Source organism: Protomyctophum bolini (assembly GCF_963924005.1).
Source record: "Protomyctophum bolini genome assembly, chromosome: 18".
In the NCBI taxonomy this organism is placed as follows: Eukaryota; Metazoa; Chordata; class Actinopteri; order Myctophiformes; family Myctophidae; genus Protomyctophum; species Protomyctophum bolini.
The window spans coordinates 4,010,158-4,027,657 of record NC_137879.1 but is presented as its reverse complement, the minus strand read 5'-3'; the positions used below and the strand labels follow the sequence as shown (position 1 = coordinate 4,027,657).

The 17,500-nt window shown below is 45.7% G+C and overlaps 1 protein-coding gene across 1 annotated transcript in view; it reads left to right on the top strand.

Annotated features, from left to right (window-relative positions):
- The window catches only part of kif19 (kinesin family member 19), a gene marked incomplete at both ends in the record, with an annotated part of 69,598 nt that overhangs the window by 44,966 nt on the left and 7,132 nt on the right, over window positions 1-17,500 (top strand). The window contains 9 exons of the mRNA XM_080789304.1: window positions 2,749-2,874; window positions 3,237-3,431; window positions 5,522-5,668; window positions 7,433-7,555; window positions 8,911-9,067; window positions 10,153-10,327; window positions 10,840-11,050; window positions 11,425-11,695; window positions 13,581-13,705. Coding sequence (XP_080645430.1) covers window positions 2,749-2,874; window positions 3,237-3,431; window positions 5,522-5,668; window positions 7,433-7,555; window positions 8,911-9,067; window positions 10,153-10,327; window positions 10,840-11,050; window positions 11,425-11,695; window positions 13,581-13,705 — 1,530 coding nt within the window. The remainder of the gene's footprint in view (window positions 1-2,748; window positions 2,875-3,236; window positions 3,432-5,521; window positions 5,669-7,432; window positions 7,556-8,910; window positions 9,068-10,152; window positions 10,328-10,839; window positions 11,051-11,424; window positions 11,696-13,580; window positions 13,706-17,500) is intronic.

Below are 17,500 nucleotides of genomic sequence, written 5' to 3'. Positions count from 1 at the left end.
CCTAGTAACAATGCACACATCTGCTTCCCTTTTCTCCGTTCAATTGCACCCACTTTCACGTGCGCAATCTCCACAGACCACAGCTAGGTAGCGCACGTATGCACACACGAATGGCACGGCGCGCAGATAATGCAAAGATACGATACACAGTAACGTGCTGACTTTACTTGTGTGCGCGCACCGCGCGTGCACACACACACACAACACTGCACATCGTGAAAAGGTCAATGCGTGTGTGTGTGTGTGTGTTAGACTTAGAGAAACAGACTTTGTGAGACAATTTCCTGGTGCTTACAAGAGAAACGGTTGTTTTACGGTTAAACAAATATTGTTTTATAGTCGTCAGGCTTTGCGCCGATTAGGACAAGATTCTGGTTAGAGTTTCTAGGTTCTTCCACGCCACCAGATGGCTCCACTCAGCCCGTGCCAGCTTTAAACACATGGAAATGAGACTCGGTGAACCGGAAGTGATAACCTTCCATTTCATGTATAGCTTCACTCCGGGCCGTGTTCTGCCCATTATGTAAATATTAGGTTATTAATCGCGAGGTTAATCGTCGGGTTAAAGTTTTATTAACTGACGTCAAATTCAATAAAAAGTCCTCTGAAAGAATATAATTATATTCAAAGATTTGTGCCACATTTTGCGTGTGCATGTGCGCGTGTGTGCGTGCGTGTGCGTGTGTCGAGATTTGGTGACATATTCGATGACAACATCTGACCTTTTCTGTGGCTATAGCGATGGATGCTATAAAAAAAAACCAGCTAACGGACGGTAAATAAAATGTGAGTGTAAATGTCAGACACACAGTAAGAATACACCCTGTAAATGAACCCTGCTGTCCTGAGACCTGACTGCCCTAATGAGAGGGAAAACACTGGGGTGGAAATAGTAACTAAGTACATTTACTCGACTGCTGTAGTCGTTAGTCAAGGGATTCACAAGTCATTAAGACATGTGAATCCCTCGACTCCTTCAAAACCGCTCTCAAAGGGCACCTACGGACGGCTGCAATTCTAAACTGGCCTCTGTAAAATATGAATCCCCCCCCCCTTTTTCCCCTCACTGTATCTTTTCCCTTTTTGCTTCCTATATGATGAATTCCTGTTCTGTTTTTGATGAATTGAACAAAGTGGACCCTGTTGTAAACAAGTGTAATGCTTAATTGGGTCGTCCACTCACAGTTAACAGTCTCTGTATTGAGTTTGTGCTTGAAATGTACTGTAATTCTACAAAACTGTTAATACATATTTCAATCAATCAATCAGTATAATAAGCACACAAGGCAGAGTGCTTGTATAGATCGACTATTTTCACTATGGAGAAGAACAAAATGTCTGTGTGTCCCCCCACGCCTCTCATTCTCTCTCCCTGTGTCCCCCCCATGCCTCTCATTCACTCTCCCTGTGTCCCCCCCATGCCTCTCATTCTCTCTCCCTGTGTCCCCCCCACGCCTCTCATTCTCTCTCCCTGTGTCCCCACCATGCCTCTCATTCTCTCTCCCTGTGTCCCCCCACGCCTCTCATTCTCTCTCCCTGTGTCCCCCCCATGCCTCTCATTCTCTCTCCCTGTGTCCCCCCCACGCCTCTCATTCTCTCTCCCTGTGTCCCCCCCATGCCTCTCATTCACTCTCCCTGTGTCCCCCCCACGCCTCTCATTCACTCTCCCTGTGTCCCCCCCATGCCTCTCATTCTCTCTCCCTGTGTCCCCACCATGCCTCTCATTCTCTCTCCCTGTGTCCCCCCCACGCCTCTCATTCTCTCTCCCTGTGTCCCCCCCATGCCTCTCATTCTCTCTCCCTGTGTCCCCCCCATGCCTCTCATTCTCTCTCCCTGTGTCCCCCCCATGCCTCTCATTCTCTCTCCCTGTGTCCCCCCCATGCCTCTCATTCTCTCTCCCTGTGTCCCCCCCATGCCTCTCATTCTCTCTCCCTGTGTCCCCCCCATGCCTCTCATTCTCTCTCCCTGTGTCCCCCCATGCCTCTCATTCTCTCTCCCTGTGTCCCCCCCATGCCTCTCATTCTCTCTCCCTGTGTCCCCCCCACGCCTCTCATTCTCTCTCCCTGTGTCCCCCCCATGCCTCTCATTCTCTCTCCCTGTGTCCCCCCCATGCCTCTCATTCTCTCTCCCTGTGTCCCCCACATGCCTCTCATTCTCTCTCCCTGTGTCCCCCCCATGCCTCTCATTCTCTCTCCCTGTGTCCCCCCCATGCCTCTCATTCTCTCTCCCTGTGTCCCCACCATGCCTCTCATTCTCTCTCCCTGTGTCCCCCCCATGCCTCTCATTCTCTCTCCCTGTGTCCCCACCATGCCTCTCATTCTCTCTCCCTGTGTCCCCCCCATGCCTCTCATTCTCTCTCCCTGTGTCCCCCCCATGCCTCTCATTCTCTCTCCCTGTGTCCCCCCATGCCTCTCATTCTCTCTCCCTGTGTCCCCCCCCATGCCTCTCATTCTCTCTCCCTGTGTCCCCCCCATGCCTCTCATTCTCTCTCCCTGTGTCCCCCCATGCCTCTCATTCTCTCTCCCTGTGTCCCCCCACGCCTCTCATTCTCTCTCCCTGTGTCCCCCCCCATGCCTCTCATTCTCTCTCCCTGTGTCCCCCCATGCCTCTCATTCTCTCTCCCTGTCCCCCCACCATGCCTCTCATTCTCTCTCCCTGTGTCCCCACCATGCCTCTCATTCTCTCTCCCTGTGTCCCCCCCATGCCTCTCATTCTCTCTCCCTGTGTCCCCCCCATGCCTGTCATCAGATCTACAACGAGATGATCCGGGACCTGCTGAACCCGTCCTCCGGCTTCCTGGACCTCAGAGAGGACTCCAAGGGGCTGATCCAGGTGGCCGGGATCACCGAGGTGTCCACTGTCAACGCCCGCGAGGTGAGACACTTTACAGTTTAGGCATTTAGCAGACGCTCTTGATCCAGAGCCACTTACATTTAACCCATTCTGACCTGAGATCAGATTCATACGAGGTTTCCACTGGACACACACTGGTCTGATGAACCCATTCTGACCTGAGATCAGATTCTAAAAATGTCAGTCGTTCTTCGATTTTTCAAAAAATAGCAGACCTACAAGCTCGTAGCTATGATGTATCGGTGTGTGAATGTAACGCACAATCTATATGTAAAGCGCCTTGGATAAAAGGTGCTATATTACAAATGCAACCATTGACCATGTTGCGGAACAGATCATGGATAGAAGGCGCTATATTACAAATGCAACCATTTAACGAACAGATCATGGAGCTGCTGATGAAGGGCAACAAGCAGCGCACCCAGGAGCCCACGGCGGCCAACCAGACGTCGTCTCGCTCCCACGCCGTGCTGCAGGTGGCGGTCCGGCAGCAGAGCCGCTGCCCCGACCGCACCATCGAGGTCCGCTTCGCTCGCCTCTTCATGATCGACCTGGCCGGGTCCGAACGGGCCGCACAGGTGTGTCTGTCTGTCTGTGTGTGTGTGTGACTGTGTGTGTGTGTGCGCGTGCGTGCGTTACATGCAGTAAAATGCCTTCGGGATCGGGAGTCGAACCCGCGGCACACTGCCAGACTGGCAGCCAAGGTGCCTGGACCGCTGAGCCACGGCCCTCTCCTTTGCTTCTTAAATTGTGTACAAAAATAATACTTATTATTTTATTTAACATATATATTCCGGTAAAAAAAAAAGCGTCTGGAGTGCTCGAGTCCCAAAAGGTTGGTTGGGGACTCAAAACATGCAACAAAGGAAAAACACTCTTCTGGTGGAAAAAAGGGGGGGAAAGGTTATTCTGATATAGCTATTTCATCATTGTAGTGAGTTGTTTTTTTAAACACACTTGTGTGAAGTGAGGGGCGCTCTTATCATCATACATCACATTCCTATGTCAGTGGTACTCAAACTATTTAATGTCCAGAACCCACCCCCCCCCCCCCCCCCCCCCCGAAGCAAAGACTTTGAGTTAAAAACGGTCCCTCCCTAAAAAATAGCTCTACAAGCTCATATAGCGCGAGCTTGGGGTTCCCGTCCGGAATGTGTTTTAACGTTGTTGAGTAATGTTTCACCATGGAGTATGGAGTACTGAGGGGGGTGGTGAGGGGGGGGTGGGGGGGTATAAAGTACTTTGTTGTCCGCTGCTCATTTTAACCATGGAGACATGGCTGAAAGGTTAACCAGCCACGCTCTTCTTCCATTGATGCGTATATGGAGAGATAGATAGAGAGAATACGGCCTCCATTTTGAAGAGAGCGGAGCAGACAGGGGTTTGTTTTATTAACCCATTTTGGGCAGGAAACCCTTTTGGTGTTTTAACTATAAGCATTATGTTATACTTTAGCTATTGAAAAATAGCAGATCTACAGAGCTTGTAGGTCTGCTATTTTTGAAAAATTAAAAAAAGTTAAAATGTGGCGCAAATCATTGAATATATATATTTCAGAGCGAAAGAATTTAACCAAAAATATTTGCTTCTGGGGGGTCCTTGGAACTACATATTTTGAGATGGGGGTCTGTGGCCCAATAGAGATCATTCTGGGGGTCCTTGACATGAAAAATGTTGAGCACCACTGACATAGGTTTTTCAGGGTTTTTTTTAGGATTTAGAAGCCTTTTTTTTTTAATCGACCTCAGTCCAAAATGGGTTAACACTCGAGGTCCGGCGGGGGACATCCCTCCATTTCTCTCTGTCACTCATGACGAGGAATGAATGATAGACGCCTTGGAGAGACGGCACCGTTTGCCTTTAATTGAAAGACACTGCTGTTGTTGGCTGGAGGAGAGAGAGAGAGAGAGTGCAGAGAGCTACAGAGGAGTAAAGGCAGTGTGCAGTGCCATCTGCTGGACATGGATGGAAGTGTCGTTTTCATGGTCTCTGAGATGTTTTGCTTAAAGGACAACTTTAGTTTTTTTTCAACTAAGGTTCATGTTTTAGGTTGTTATATTAGATGAGTGTTTTTTTTCTTCTTTTTTTTCATTTGCTGCTTTCTTTCGTTTTAGGGATTTTAGCTGTTTTTGACAGGGGGGCATTCAAGCATGGGGCTAAATATGTATTTTTGTTACAACATTTTATAGTTTTTTTTATTATTTACTATAGTCTTACTTGACCGCAATAAATTACATCTGGCCACAAAAGATCACTGGGATCTACTGAATGTGAAGGAGGCCTACTGGGGGGAAGCCACACTGTGTGTCATAGGCTTAATATGTCTCGGTTTGACACATTCAGTAGATCCCGTTATGCAATAATGTAGAACGACACACAGAGATAAATGCAAATAAATCTATCTAGGTTTGTTTATTGTGAACCTTTTGTTGTGGTTTTGCATTTGTAGCCGGTATGCTAGCCTTATAGCTGGAGCTTTTCTGTCTTGTCGTTTTCCTTTTTGGACCACATTTATTGGTCCCGGTTCGGTCTTCTCTGACTGACCACAGCTGTCATATTAAGGCTCTCTCTTTGTTTCCCTGTGTGTGTGTGTGTGTGTGTGTGTGTGTGTGTGTGTGTGTGTGTGTGTGTGTGTGTGTGTGTGTGTGTGTGTGTGTGTGCGCGTCAGACTCAGAACAGGGGTCAGAGGCTGAAGGAAGGGGCCCACATCAACCGCTCTCTCCTGGCGCTCGGCAACTGCATCAACGCTCTGAGCGACAAGAACAGCAACAAATATGTCAACTACAGGGACAGCAAGCTGACACGCCTCCTCAAGGTAGGACCACTAACCACTGACCACTAACCACTAAACACTAACCACTAACCATGCCCTACAGTATGTCAACTACAGAGACAGCAAGCTGACACGCCTCCTCAAGGTAGGACCACTAACCACTGACCACTAACCACTAAACACTAACCACGCCCTACAGTATGTCAACTACAGAGACAGCAAGCTGACACGCCTCCTCAAGGTAGGACCACTAACCACTGACCACTAACCACTAAACACTAACCACGCCCTACAGTATGTCAACTACAGAGACAGCAAGCTGACACGCCTCCTCAAGGTAGGACCACTAACCACTGACCACTAACCACTAACCACTGACCACTAAACACTAACCACTAACCACGCTCTACAGTATGTCAACTACAGAGACAGCAAGCTGACACGCCTCCTCAAGGTAGGACCACTAACCACTGACCACTAAACACTAACCACTGACCACTAAACACTAACCACTAACCACTAAACACTAACCACGCCCTACAGTATGTCAACTACAGAGACAGCAAGCTGACACGCCTCCTCAAGGTAGGACCACTAACCACTGACCACTAAACACTAACCACTGACCACTAAACACTAACCACTAAACACTAACCACGCCCTACAGTATGTCAACTACAGAGACAGCAAGCTGACACGCCTCCTCAAGGTAGGACCACTAACCACTGACCACTAAACACTAACCACTAAACACTAACCACTGACCACTAAACACTAACCACTGACCACCAACCACTAAGGAAACCATTCTGGTAGTCCGACAGCTGCGGTTGTGAAGTGGGAAATTTGGTATATAGTCTGTTTTATTGGCCTAAACATATTGTCTATATAACTGTACGTACCTGTACATTCATGCATCCACTGAGCAATTGAGCAAATGTTTTATAGTGTTTTTGTTAACGGTATGTGACCATACCGTTAACGTCATATATCCCATTTAGGCCAAGAGCCTTCAGCCACTCTGCCCCTCACCTCTGGAACTCCCTCCCCCTGATATTAGAAACATGGAATCTATCACCATTTTCCAAACTCACCTCAAAACCCACCTGTTTAGGCAGGATAAAGGTTGACTTCTGCTGCAAGCTGTACCTTAGTTATGTTTTGCTTTTAACTATGTTTGTATGAACTGTTTTAACCTGTTGTACGGCAACCTTGAGTGCCCTGAAAGGCGCCTTATAAATAAAATGTATTATTATTAAATCATCCAATTGCCATCCAAGGCTTAAGGAGAAATGGCACCCTTTTCATATTGGCCTATTATAGCGCCACCAGGGGGCCACAACCTGACCTGCCCTGGTGGAGACCTGTGCCCTTGTTTCAGTTGCTGCACTGTAGCCTATACGTAACGTTCTGTCTTCAGTTACTGTAGCCTATATGTAACGTTCTGTCTTCAGTTACTGTAGCCTATATTATGTAGCGTTCTGTCTCCTCTATGTAACGTTCTGTTTTCAGTTACTGTAGCCTATACGTAACGTTCTGTCTTCAGTTACTGTAGCCTACATTATGTAGCGTTCTGTCTCCTGTATGTAACGTTCTGTTTTCAGTTACTGTAGCCTATACGTAACGTTCTGTCTTCAGTTACTGTAGCCTATATTATGTAGCGTTCTGTCTCCTCTATGTAACGTTCTGTTTTCAGTTACTGTAGCCTATACGTAACGTTCTGTCTTCAGTTACTGTAGCCTGTATGTAACGTTCTGTCTTCAGTTACTGTAGCCTATATTATGTAACGTTCTGTCATTCCATTAGGACTCGCTGGGAGGGAACAGCCGCACAGTGATGATCGCCCACATAAGCCCCGCCTCCCTGGCGTTCGAGGAGTCCCGGAACACCCTGACGTACGCCGACCGTGCCAAAAGCATCCGCACGCGGGTGAGTCAACACAACAGCATGCTAAAAGCATCCACACACAACACAACAGCATGCTAAAAGCATCCACACACAACACAACAGCATGCTAAAAGCATCCACACACAACACAACAGCATGCTAAAAGCATCCACACACAACACAACAGCATGCTAAAAGCATCCACACACAACACAACAGCATGCTAAAAGCATCCACACACAACAGCATGCTAAAAGCATCCACACACAACACAACAGCATGCTAAAAGCATCCACACACAACAGCATGCTAAAAGCATCCACACACAACAGCATGCTAAAAGCATCCACACACAACAGCATGCTAAAAGCATCCACACACAACACAACAGCATGCTAAAAGCATCCACACACAACAGCATGCTAAAAGCATCCACACACAACACAACAGCATGCTAAAAGCATCCACACACAACAGCATGCTAAAAGCATCCACACACAACAGCATGCTAAAAGCATCCGCACACAACAGCATGCTAAAAGCATCCGCACACAACACAACAGCATGCTAAAAGCATCCACACACAACACAACAGCATGCTAAAAGCATCCACACACAACAGCATGCTAAAAGCATCCACACACAACACAACAGCATGCTAAAAGCATCCACACACAACAGCATGCTAAAAGCATCCACACACAACACAACAGCATGCTAAAAGCATCCACACACAACAGCATGCTAAAAGCATCCGCACACAACACAACAGCATGCTAAAAGCATCCACACACAACACAACAGCATGCTAAAAGCATCCACACACAACACAACAGCATGCTAAAAGCATCCACACACAACAGCATGCTAAAAGCATCCACACACAACACAACAGCATGCTAAAAGCATCCACACACAACAGCATGCTAAAAGCATCCACACACAACACAACAGCATGCTAAAAGCATCCGCACACAACACAACAGCATGCTAAAAGCATCCACACACAACACAACAGCATGCTAAAAGCATCCACACACAACAGCATGCTAAAAGCATCCACACACAACACAACAGCATGCTAAAAGCATCCACACACAACACAACAGCATGCTAAAAGCATCCACACACAACACAACAGCATGCTAAAAGCATCCACACACAACACAACAGCATGCTAAAAGCATCCACACACAACAGCATGCTAAAAGCATCCACACACAACACAACAGCATGCTAAAAGCACACAACACAACAGCATGCTAAAAGCATCCACACACAACACAACAGCATGCTAAAAGCATCCACACACAACACAGGTTCCCGTCCTTATATCTATGGATACACCAGCATCACCTCAGACCTTTACTCCTCCTCCTCCTCCTCCTCTTCCTCAGGTGAAGAGGAACCTGATCAACGTGTCCTACCACATAGCCCAGTACACCAGCATCATCTCAGACCTGCGCTGTGAGATCCAGCGGCTCCAGAAGAAGATCGCCGACCAGGCGGGTCGCCAGGGCAACTCGGAGAAAGCCGACATCCGCCATGTCCAGGGTGAGTGACGTCCGGACGCACGCCTTGTCCCGCCTTGTCAGCCGAAAAAGACCCAATGAACTCTAGAATAGATATCTAGAGCGGTGATGCTTCTCAAAGCATGGGGTCCGGGGACACCATCATTTGAACCATTCCGTTTATACACTGGGTTTCATACTGGCATTCATATTAGTTAATATGAATATTAATATGAACTGGCATTCATATTAGCCCCGCCCTCCCCATCACTGAGCCAGCTCCTTCAGGAATGTGCTCATCTTTTTAAACTCTTGCTTTTTCAAAAACACACATGCAGATTAATGTACGTTCTGCCCTTGGCCTACTAGCCAAGTAACACCAGTATCCAGGTCAACATCGAACAAATCTCAGGTTTAGGTTTAGGTTTATTTATTTAGCATGTAGTACAAAAAATAGACAATAACATATCAAAGAAACAAAAATACAATGCAAGGAAAGGAAGAAGCCAGAAGGCTTATATGGAATCCTTTCCTGTAGGAAGAGGTCATTGGTTTAAAACAGTACATGAATCTACAAGTTGGCAAAGGGGGGCAGCTGTGCAGTAAATAAATAAAAACACAGACTGCACAAAAAACAGAAATAAACAATACAACAACAAACACACAAAAGAAAATTTAACGCATCAAAGTAAAACATGTAATCTACAGAGAGGAAGAAATAAGATATTTCTTTAGATGTTTTTTGAATATTGGCCCAAGGATACTGAGGATTTAAGTGAAGCATCTATAGGGAGTTCCATAGATGAGGGCCTCTAAATTTGATGAAAGATTGATGTTTGGACGTGCGACAATAGGGTAATTCAAAATGATCTCTTTGCCTTGTGGGGCAGGAGTGAATGTCCGAAGTAACACGGAAGAAATTGTGAAAAGAAGACGGAATGTCTTGTATGCATTTTTTGAATTTAAACATAAATAAACAGGTCTGAAAAAACGTTTACTTTGTCAATGGGTAATAGTGAATATTTAATAAAGAGCGGGGCAGACGGCTCATACCGATTTTGAATGTGAAATCATTCTCAGAAACCTTTTTTGAATGATCAGTCTCCTCCTCTCCCCTCCTGTCTACAGCGGAGGTGCAGGCTCACTCCGGCCGCCAGGGCAGGGCAGAGATGGAGCAGCTGAGGGAGCAGCTCCTGGAGGCGTTCCGCCAGCAGATGGAGATCCGGAGGAACCTGATGGAGCTGGACAGCAGCAGCATGGAGATCCAGATGGACTCGTCCAAACACCTGCTCACCATCGCCGAGTCAGTACCTTCAGGCTTTACCCTCAGTGCTAGTTCTATTAACTCGATCCCGACGATAATCGGCGGGATTAATATTGATATATATCGATATACGATATATCGTTACATGCCTAATAGTTACCCTGTTCTTGGTTGTTGTCATTGCACGTTTAACCCATTCTGGGCTGGAACCCCTTTTGGTGTCTTAGGCATTATGTTATACTTTAGATATTGAAAAATAGCAGATCTACAAGTTCATAGCGCGGCACTCGAACTTGTAGATCTGCTATCTACTTGCTATTTTTGAAATATATGCAGTTGGGGGTTGGCGGCCAATTTCCTTGGCATGAAATATTGAGAACCGTTGACATAGAAAAAAATACATTTTAAAAAGACATTTTTGTAATTTCGACGTCAGGCCTAAATGGGTTAAGTACAGTACTGGAGTTTAATGTACTTAATGTAAATGGGTTAAGTACAGTACTGGAGTTTAATGTACTCAATGTCGTTACCGTCGGTTGTCGTTCGTCCAGCTGGGAACAGGAGCGGTGCAAGCGGCGCAGGAAGTGGCGCGCGGAGAGGAGGAAGGAGAGCGTGAACAAGGAGGAGAGCGAGAAGGAGTCGGACTGTCCGCCGGACTCTCCGCCGGACGCCACCGCGAGCGCCGAGACCCGCGAGGTGAGCCTGGCCCGCGAGACCCTCGGGGCGCTCACGGACCAGCAGAAGAAGATCAGCAAGCAGAAGGTACGCCGTGACGCAGGGCGCTGCAGCAGGGTTGATTACGTCCACTAAAACTAAGACGAAAAACTTATCTCCACTACTTATCTCTACTACTAAAACTAAATGGAAACTAAATGAAAACTAAGCTATGATTACTAAAAGTAAGACTAAATATACTGACTATAACTATTCACTATATAACTATTAAAAAATGTTTTTCAAAATAGTGAAAAAAAGGCAAAGATGTTTAAGGATAAGGGTTTTAGCGGTGACGAAAATGGAGCTCATAGATCACCAAAAACGAAATGTACATTGCACGAAATATTACATTAAAATCTTCCCTCCTTTTTTCGCCACCCCCCCCCCCCCCCCCCCATGCACCACGCAACGCAACGCAGGCGTCGCTGGAGCGCCGCTTCCTGGAGCTCCGCGAGCGCGCGCGGCGCCTGGAGGAGCTGCTGCCGCGGCGGGTGAGCTCTGAGGAGCAGCGGGAGGTTCTGGGCCTGCTCTGCAAGGTCCACGAGCTGGAGATCCAGAACGCCGAGATGCAGTCCCGGGCCCTGCTCAAGGACAACGTCATTCGCCAGAAGAACGTGGCCGTGCAGCGCTTCGAGCAGCACCGCCACCTCTGTGACCAGATCATCCAGCAGCAGAGACGCTTCATAGACGGTGGGTTTGGGGGGTTCAGACGGTGGGTTAGGGGGTTCAGACCATCCAGCAGCAGAGACGCTTCATAGACGGTGGGTTTGGGGGGTTCAGACGGTGGGTTAGGGGGTCCAGGTCATCCAGCAGCAGAGACGCTTCATAGACGGTGGGTTTGGGGGGTTCAGACGGTGGGTTAGGGGGTCCAGATCATCCAGCAGCAGAGACGCTTCATAGACGGTGGGTTTGGGGGGTTCAGACGGTGGGTTAGGGGGTCCAGATCATCCAGCAGCAGAGACGCTTCATAGACGGTGGGTTTGGGGGGTTCAGACGGTGGGTTAGGGGGTCCAGATCATCCAGCAGCAGAGACGCTTCATAGACGGTGGGTTTGGCTGAACCCCCCCCCTCCTCGTTGGAATCCCTAACAAACAACCCCCCCCCCCCCCCTTTCCACCTGATGGACTATATAGTGAATGCATAGGTTGCATACAGTAAACATTTAGATTTTTAATATATTATGCTTTTAAGTAGTTTTTCTTTAAAAGTCGTTTTTATGATCTTTTATATAGTAACTGTGTTTGTGTGTACTGTGATTTCTGTTGTCTTTACCACTGCACAAAAGAAGTTTCTGAAAAAGAAAGTTCTTTGAAGTTGAAGTAGGGGGTTCAGTGTTGATTTCCGAAATTTTGATGACGAAAAACATGTTTGTCGACCACTGATGAAAACGAAATGGAAAACTAAATGAAAACTAAGCTATGACGACTAAAACTAAGTACTAAATATATAGCAGTAGAGGCCCTTCATAGACGGTTGAGTTGGGTTGGGTTCCAGTGTTGTTTTTGTCGACTAAAACTAAGACAAAAAATGTTCGTAGACTACCTTTTTTCACTGACTAAAACTAAATAAAAACCAAATAAAAACTAATCTATATGGCGCTTCATAGACGGTGGGTTTGGTTCAGTTGATTTCCGAAATTTTGATGACGAAAAACATGTTCGTCGACTAACCTTTTTCCACTGGAAAACTAAATGAAAACTAAGCTATGACGACTAAAACTAAGACTAAATATATCGACAATTTCGTCAAGAAATAAAAAAAACTAGACTAAAATGTTAGGAAGGGACTAGTATAAGTCATTTTACGCTTGGTTTGCAAATAGCCGATATACAAAACTATTCAAAAGACTAAAACTAAAATGAAATTTTACTGTAAAAAGCAACACTGTTGGGTTCGCCGCATCGCCGGCGCTGTATATATGTACGGTAAAGTGGTACACTGTGGTTTCCATTCTAAAGACCTGTGTATAGTACACACGTCATTACAGTAATTAGTGTCATTACAGTAGTTAGTGTTAACATCCCTAGTTTACAAGTACCCGAGGTAATATGAGGATGATTACGTGTGTGTGTGTGTGTGTGTGTGTGTGTGTGTGTGTGTGTGTGTGTCTCTCTCTATCTCTCTATCTCCCTCCAATTCAAAGCTTCAGAGCTTTATTGGCAGGAGAAAACATACGTTCACATTGCCAAAGCAAAAGTGGAACAAAAGGATGAAGATAAAACAATACAGTAAACGTGTAAACAGAGCTGTGTTTTATTATTAACCCTTTGAGTAATGCCATCTTGTGAGACTATACAAGATTGTGCATTTTTCTGTCAGAGATAGTTGTACATCCACATAGGGAGGAGACGCTTTATACTTTTGAAAGTTGACAGCAGTATTTAAATGTTTTAACCCATTCTGGATCTACGAGCTTCGTAAAAATGCGGCACAAATCTTTGAATATATATTCTTTCGACGTCAGGCCTAAATGGGTTAAACATGTTGTAAACATTTGGTGGTTTTCCATCTCTCTCTCTCTCTTCTCTCTCTCTCTCTCTCTCTCTCTCTCTCTCTCTCTCTCTCTCTCTCTCAGACCACAGCCTGCTGGTCCCTCCTCACCTGCAGGAGTTGTACGACATGTACCTGAGAGAACATGATGAGAGGAACCTGGACAGAGCCATGGCTCTGGAGAAGGTGACCATCCGACGCTCCATGAAGGTAGAGCAACACAACACTAACACAACACTAACACAACACCACACAACGCGACACCACACCACACCACACCAGTGACACCACCACACCACCACCACACAACACAACACCACACAGTGGCCTGAGTCATTTTAGGACTCAGGCCAAGGAACCTAAATCAGCTGTTTGTGACACTGGCCCACCTATATTCTAAATCAGCTGTTGTTTGTGACACTGGCCCACCTATATTCTTAATCAGCTGTTGTTTGTGACACTGGCCCACCTATATTCTAAATCATCTGTTGTTTGTGACACTGGCCCACCTATATTCTAAATCAGCTGTTTGTGACACTGGCCCACCTATATTCTAAATCAGCTGCTTGTGACACTGGCCCACCTATATTCTAAATCAGCTGTTTGTGACACTGGCCCACCTATATTCTAAATCAGCTGTTTGTGACACTGGCCCACCTATATTCTAAATCAGCTGTTTGTGACACTGGCCCACCTATATTCTAAATCAGTTGTTTGTGACACTGGCCCACCTATATTCTAAATCAGCTGTTTGTGACACTGGCCCACCTATATTCTAAATCAGCTGCTTGTGACACTGGCCCACCTATATTCTAAATCAGTTGTTGTTTGTGACACTGGCCCACCTATATTCTAAATCAGCTTTTTGTGACACTGGCCCACCTATATTCTAAATCAGTTGTTGTTTGTGACACTGGCCCACCTATATTCTAAATCAGTTGTTGTTTGTGACACTGGCCCACCTATATTCTAAATCAGCTGCTTGTGACACTGGCCCACCTATATTCTAAATCAGTTGTTGTTTGTGACACTGGCCCACCTATATTCTAAATCAGTTGTTGTTTGTGACACTGGCCCACCTATATTCTAAATCAGCTTTTTGTGACACTGGCCCACCTATATTCTAAATCAGTTGTTGTTTGTGACACTGGCCCACCTATATTCTAAATCAGTTGTTGTTTGTGACACTGGCCCACCTATATTCAAAATCAGCTGTTTGTGACACTGGCCCACCTATATTCTAAATCAGTTGTTGTTTGTGACACTGGCCCACCTATATTCTAAATCAGCTGCTTGTGACACTGGCCCACCTATATTCTAAATCAGCTGTTTGTGACACTGGCCCACCTATATTCTAAATCAGCTGTTTGTGACACTGGCCCACCTATATTCTAAATCAGCTGTTTGTGACACTGGCCCACCTATATTCATAATCAGCTGTTTGTGACACTGGCCCACCTATATTCTAAATCAGCTGTTTGTAACACTGGCCCACCTATATTCATAATCAGCTGTTTGTGACACTGGCCCACCTATATTCTTAATCAGCTGTTGTTTGTGACACTGGCCCACCTATATTCTAAATCAGTTGTTTGTGACACTGGCCCACCTATATTCTAAATCAGCTTTTTGTGACACTGGCCCACCTATATTCTAAATCAGTTGTTGTTTGTGACACTGGCCCACCTATATTCTAAATCAGTTGTTGTTTGTGACACTGGCCCACCTATATTCTAAATCAGCTGCTTGTGACACTGGCCCACCTATATTCTAAATCAGCTGTTTGTGACACTGGCCCACCTATATTCATAATCAGCTGTTTGTGACACTGGCCCTGGCCCACCTATATTCTTAATCAGCTGTTGTTTGTGACACTGGCCCACCTATATTCTAAATCAGCTGTTTGTGACACTGGCCCACCTATATTCTAAATCAGTTGTTTGGGACACTGGCCCACCTATATTCTAAATCAGCTGCTTGTGACACTGGCCCACCTATATTCTAAATCAGTTGTTTGTGACACTGGCCCACCTATATTCTAAATCAGCTGTTTGTGACACTGGCCCACCTATATTCTAAATCAGCTGTTTGTGACACTGGCCCACCTATATTCATAATCAGCTGTTTGTGACACTGGCCCACCTATATTCTAAATCAGCTGTTTGTAACACTGGCCCACCTATATTCATAATCAGCTGTTTGTGACACTGGCCCACCTATATTCTAAATCAGCTGTTTGTGACACTGGCCCACCTATATTCTAAATCAGTTGTTTGTGACACTGGCCCACCTATATTCTAAATCAGCTGTTTGTGACACTGGCCCACCTATTTTCTAAATCAGCTTTTTGTGACACTGGCCCACCTATATTCTAAATCAGCTGTTTGTGACACTGGCCCACCTATATTCTAAATCAGCTGCTTGTGACACTGGCCCACCTATATTCTAAATCAGCTGTTTGTGACACTGGCCCACCTATATTCTAAATCAGCTGCTTGTGACACTGGCCCACCTATATTCTAAATCAGCTGTTTGTGACACTGGCCCACCTATATTCTAAATCAGCTGTTTGTGACACTGGCCCACCTATATTCTAAATCAGCTGTTTGTGACACTGGCCCACCTATATTCTAAATCAGTTGTTTGTGACACTGGCCCACCTATATTCTAAATCAGCTGTTTGTGACACTGGCCCACCTATATTCTAAATCAGCTGTTTGTGACACTGGCCCACCTATATTCTAAATCAGTTGTTTGTGACACTGGCCCACCTATATTCTAAATCAGCTGCTTGTGACACTGGCCCACCTATATTCTAAATCAGCTGTTTGTGACACTGGCCCACCTATATTCTAAATCAGCTGCTTGTGAGTGACACTGGCCCACCTATATTCTAAATCAGTTGTTTGTGACACTGGCCCACCTATATTCTAAATCAGCTGTTTGTTACACTGGCCCACCTATATGCTAAATCAGCTGCTTGTGACACTGGCCCACCTATATTCTAAATCAGCTGTTTGTGACACTGGCCCACCTATATTCTAAATCAGCTGTTTGTGACACTGGCCCACCTATATTCTAAATCAGTTGTTTGTGACACTGGCCCACCTATATTCTAAATCAGCTGCTTGTGACACTGGCCCACCTATATTCTAAATCAGCTGTTGTTTGTGACACTGGCCCACCTATATTCTGAATCAGCTGTTTGTGACACTGGCCCACCTATATTCTAAATCAGCTGTTTGTGACACTGGCCCACCTATATTCTAAATCAGCTGTTTGTGACACTGGCCCACCTATATTCTAAATCAGCTGTTTGTGACACTGGCCCACCTATATTCTAAATCAGCTGTTGTTTGTGACACTGGCCCACCTATATTCTAAATCAGCTGTTTGTGACACTGGCCCACCTATATTCTAAATCAGCTGTTTGTGACACTGGCCCACCTATATTCTAAATCAGCTGTTGTTTGTGACACTGGCCCACCTATATTCTAAATCAGCTGTTGTTTGTGACACTGGCCCACCTATATTCTAAATCAGCTGTTTGTGACACTGGCCCACCTATATTCTAAATCAGTTGTTTGTGACACTGGCCCACCTATATTCTAAATCAGCTGTTTGTGACACTGGCCCACCTATTTTCTAAATCAGCTTTTTGTGACACTGGCCCACCTATATTCTAAATCAGCTGTTTGTGACACTGGCCCACCTATATTCTAAATCAGCTGCTTGTGACACTGGCCCACCTATATTCTAAATCAGCTGTTGTTTGTGACACTGGCCCACCTATATTCTAAATCAGCTGTTTGTGACACTGGCCCACCTATATTCTAAATCAGCTGTTGTTTGTGACACTGGCCCACCTATATTCTAAATCAGTTGTTTGTGACACTGGCCCACCTATATTCTAAATCAGCTTTTTGTGACACTGGCCCACCTATATTCTAAATCAGTTGTTGTTTGTGACACTGGCCCACCTATATTCTAAATCAGTTGTTGTTT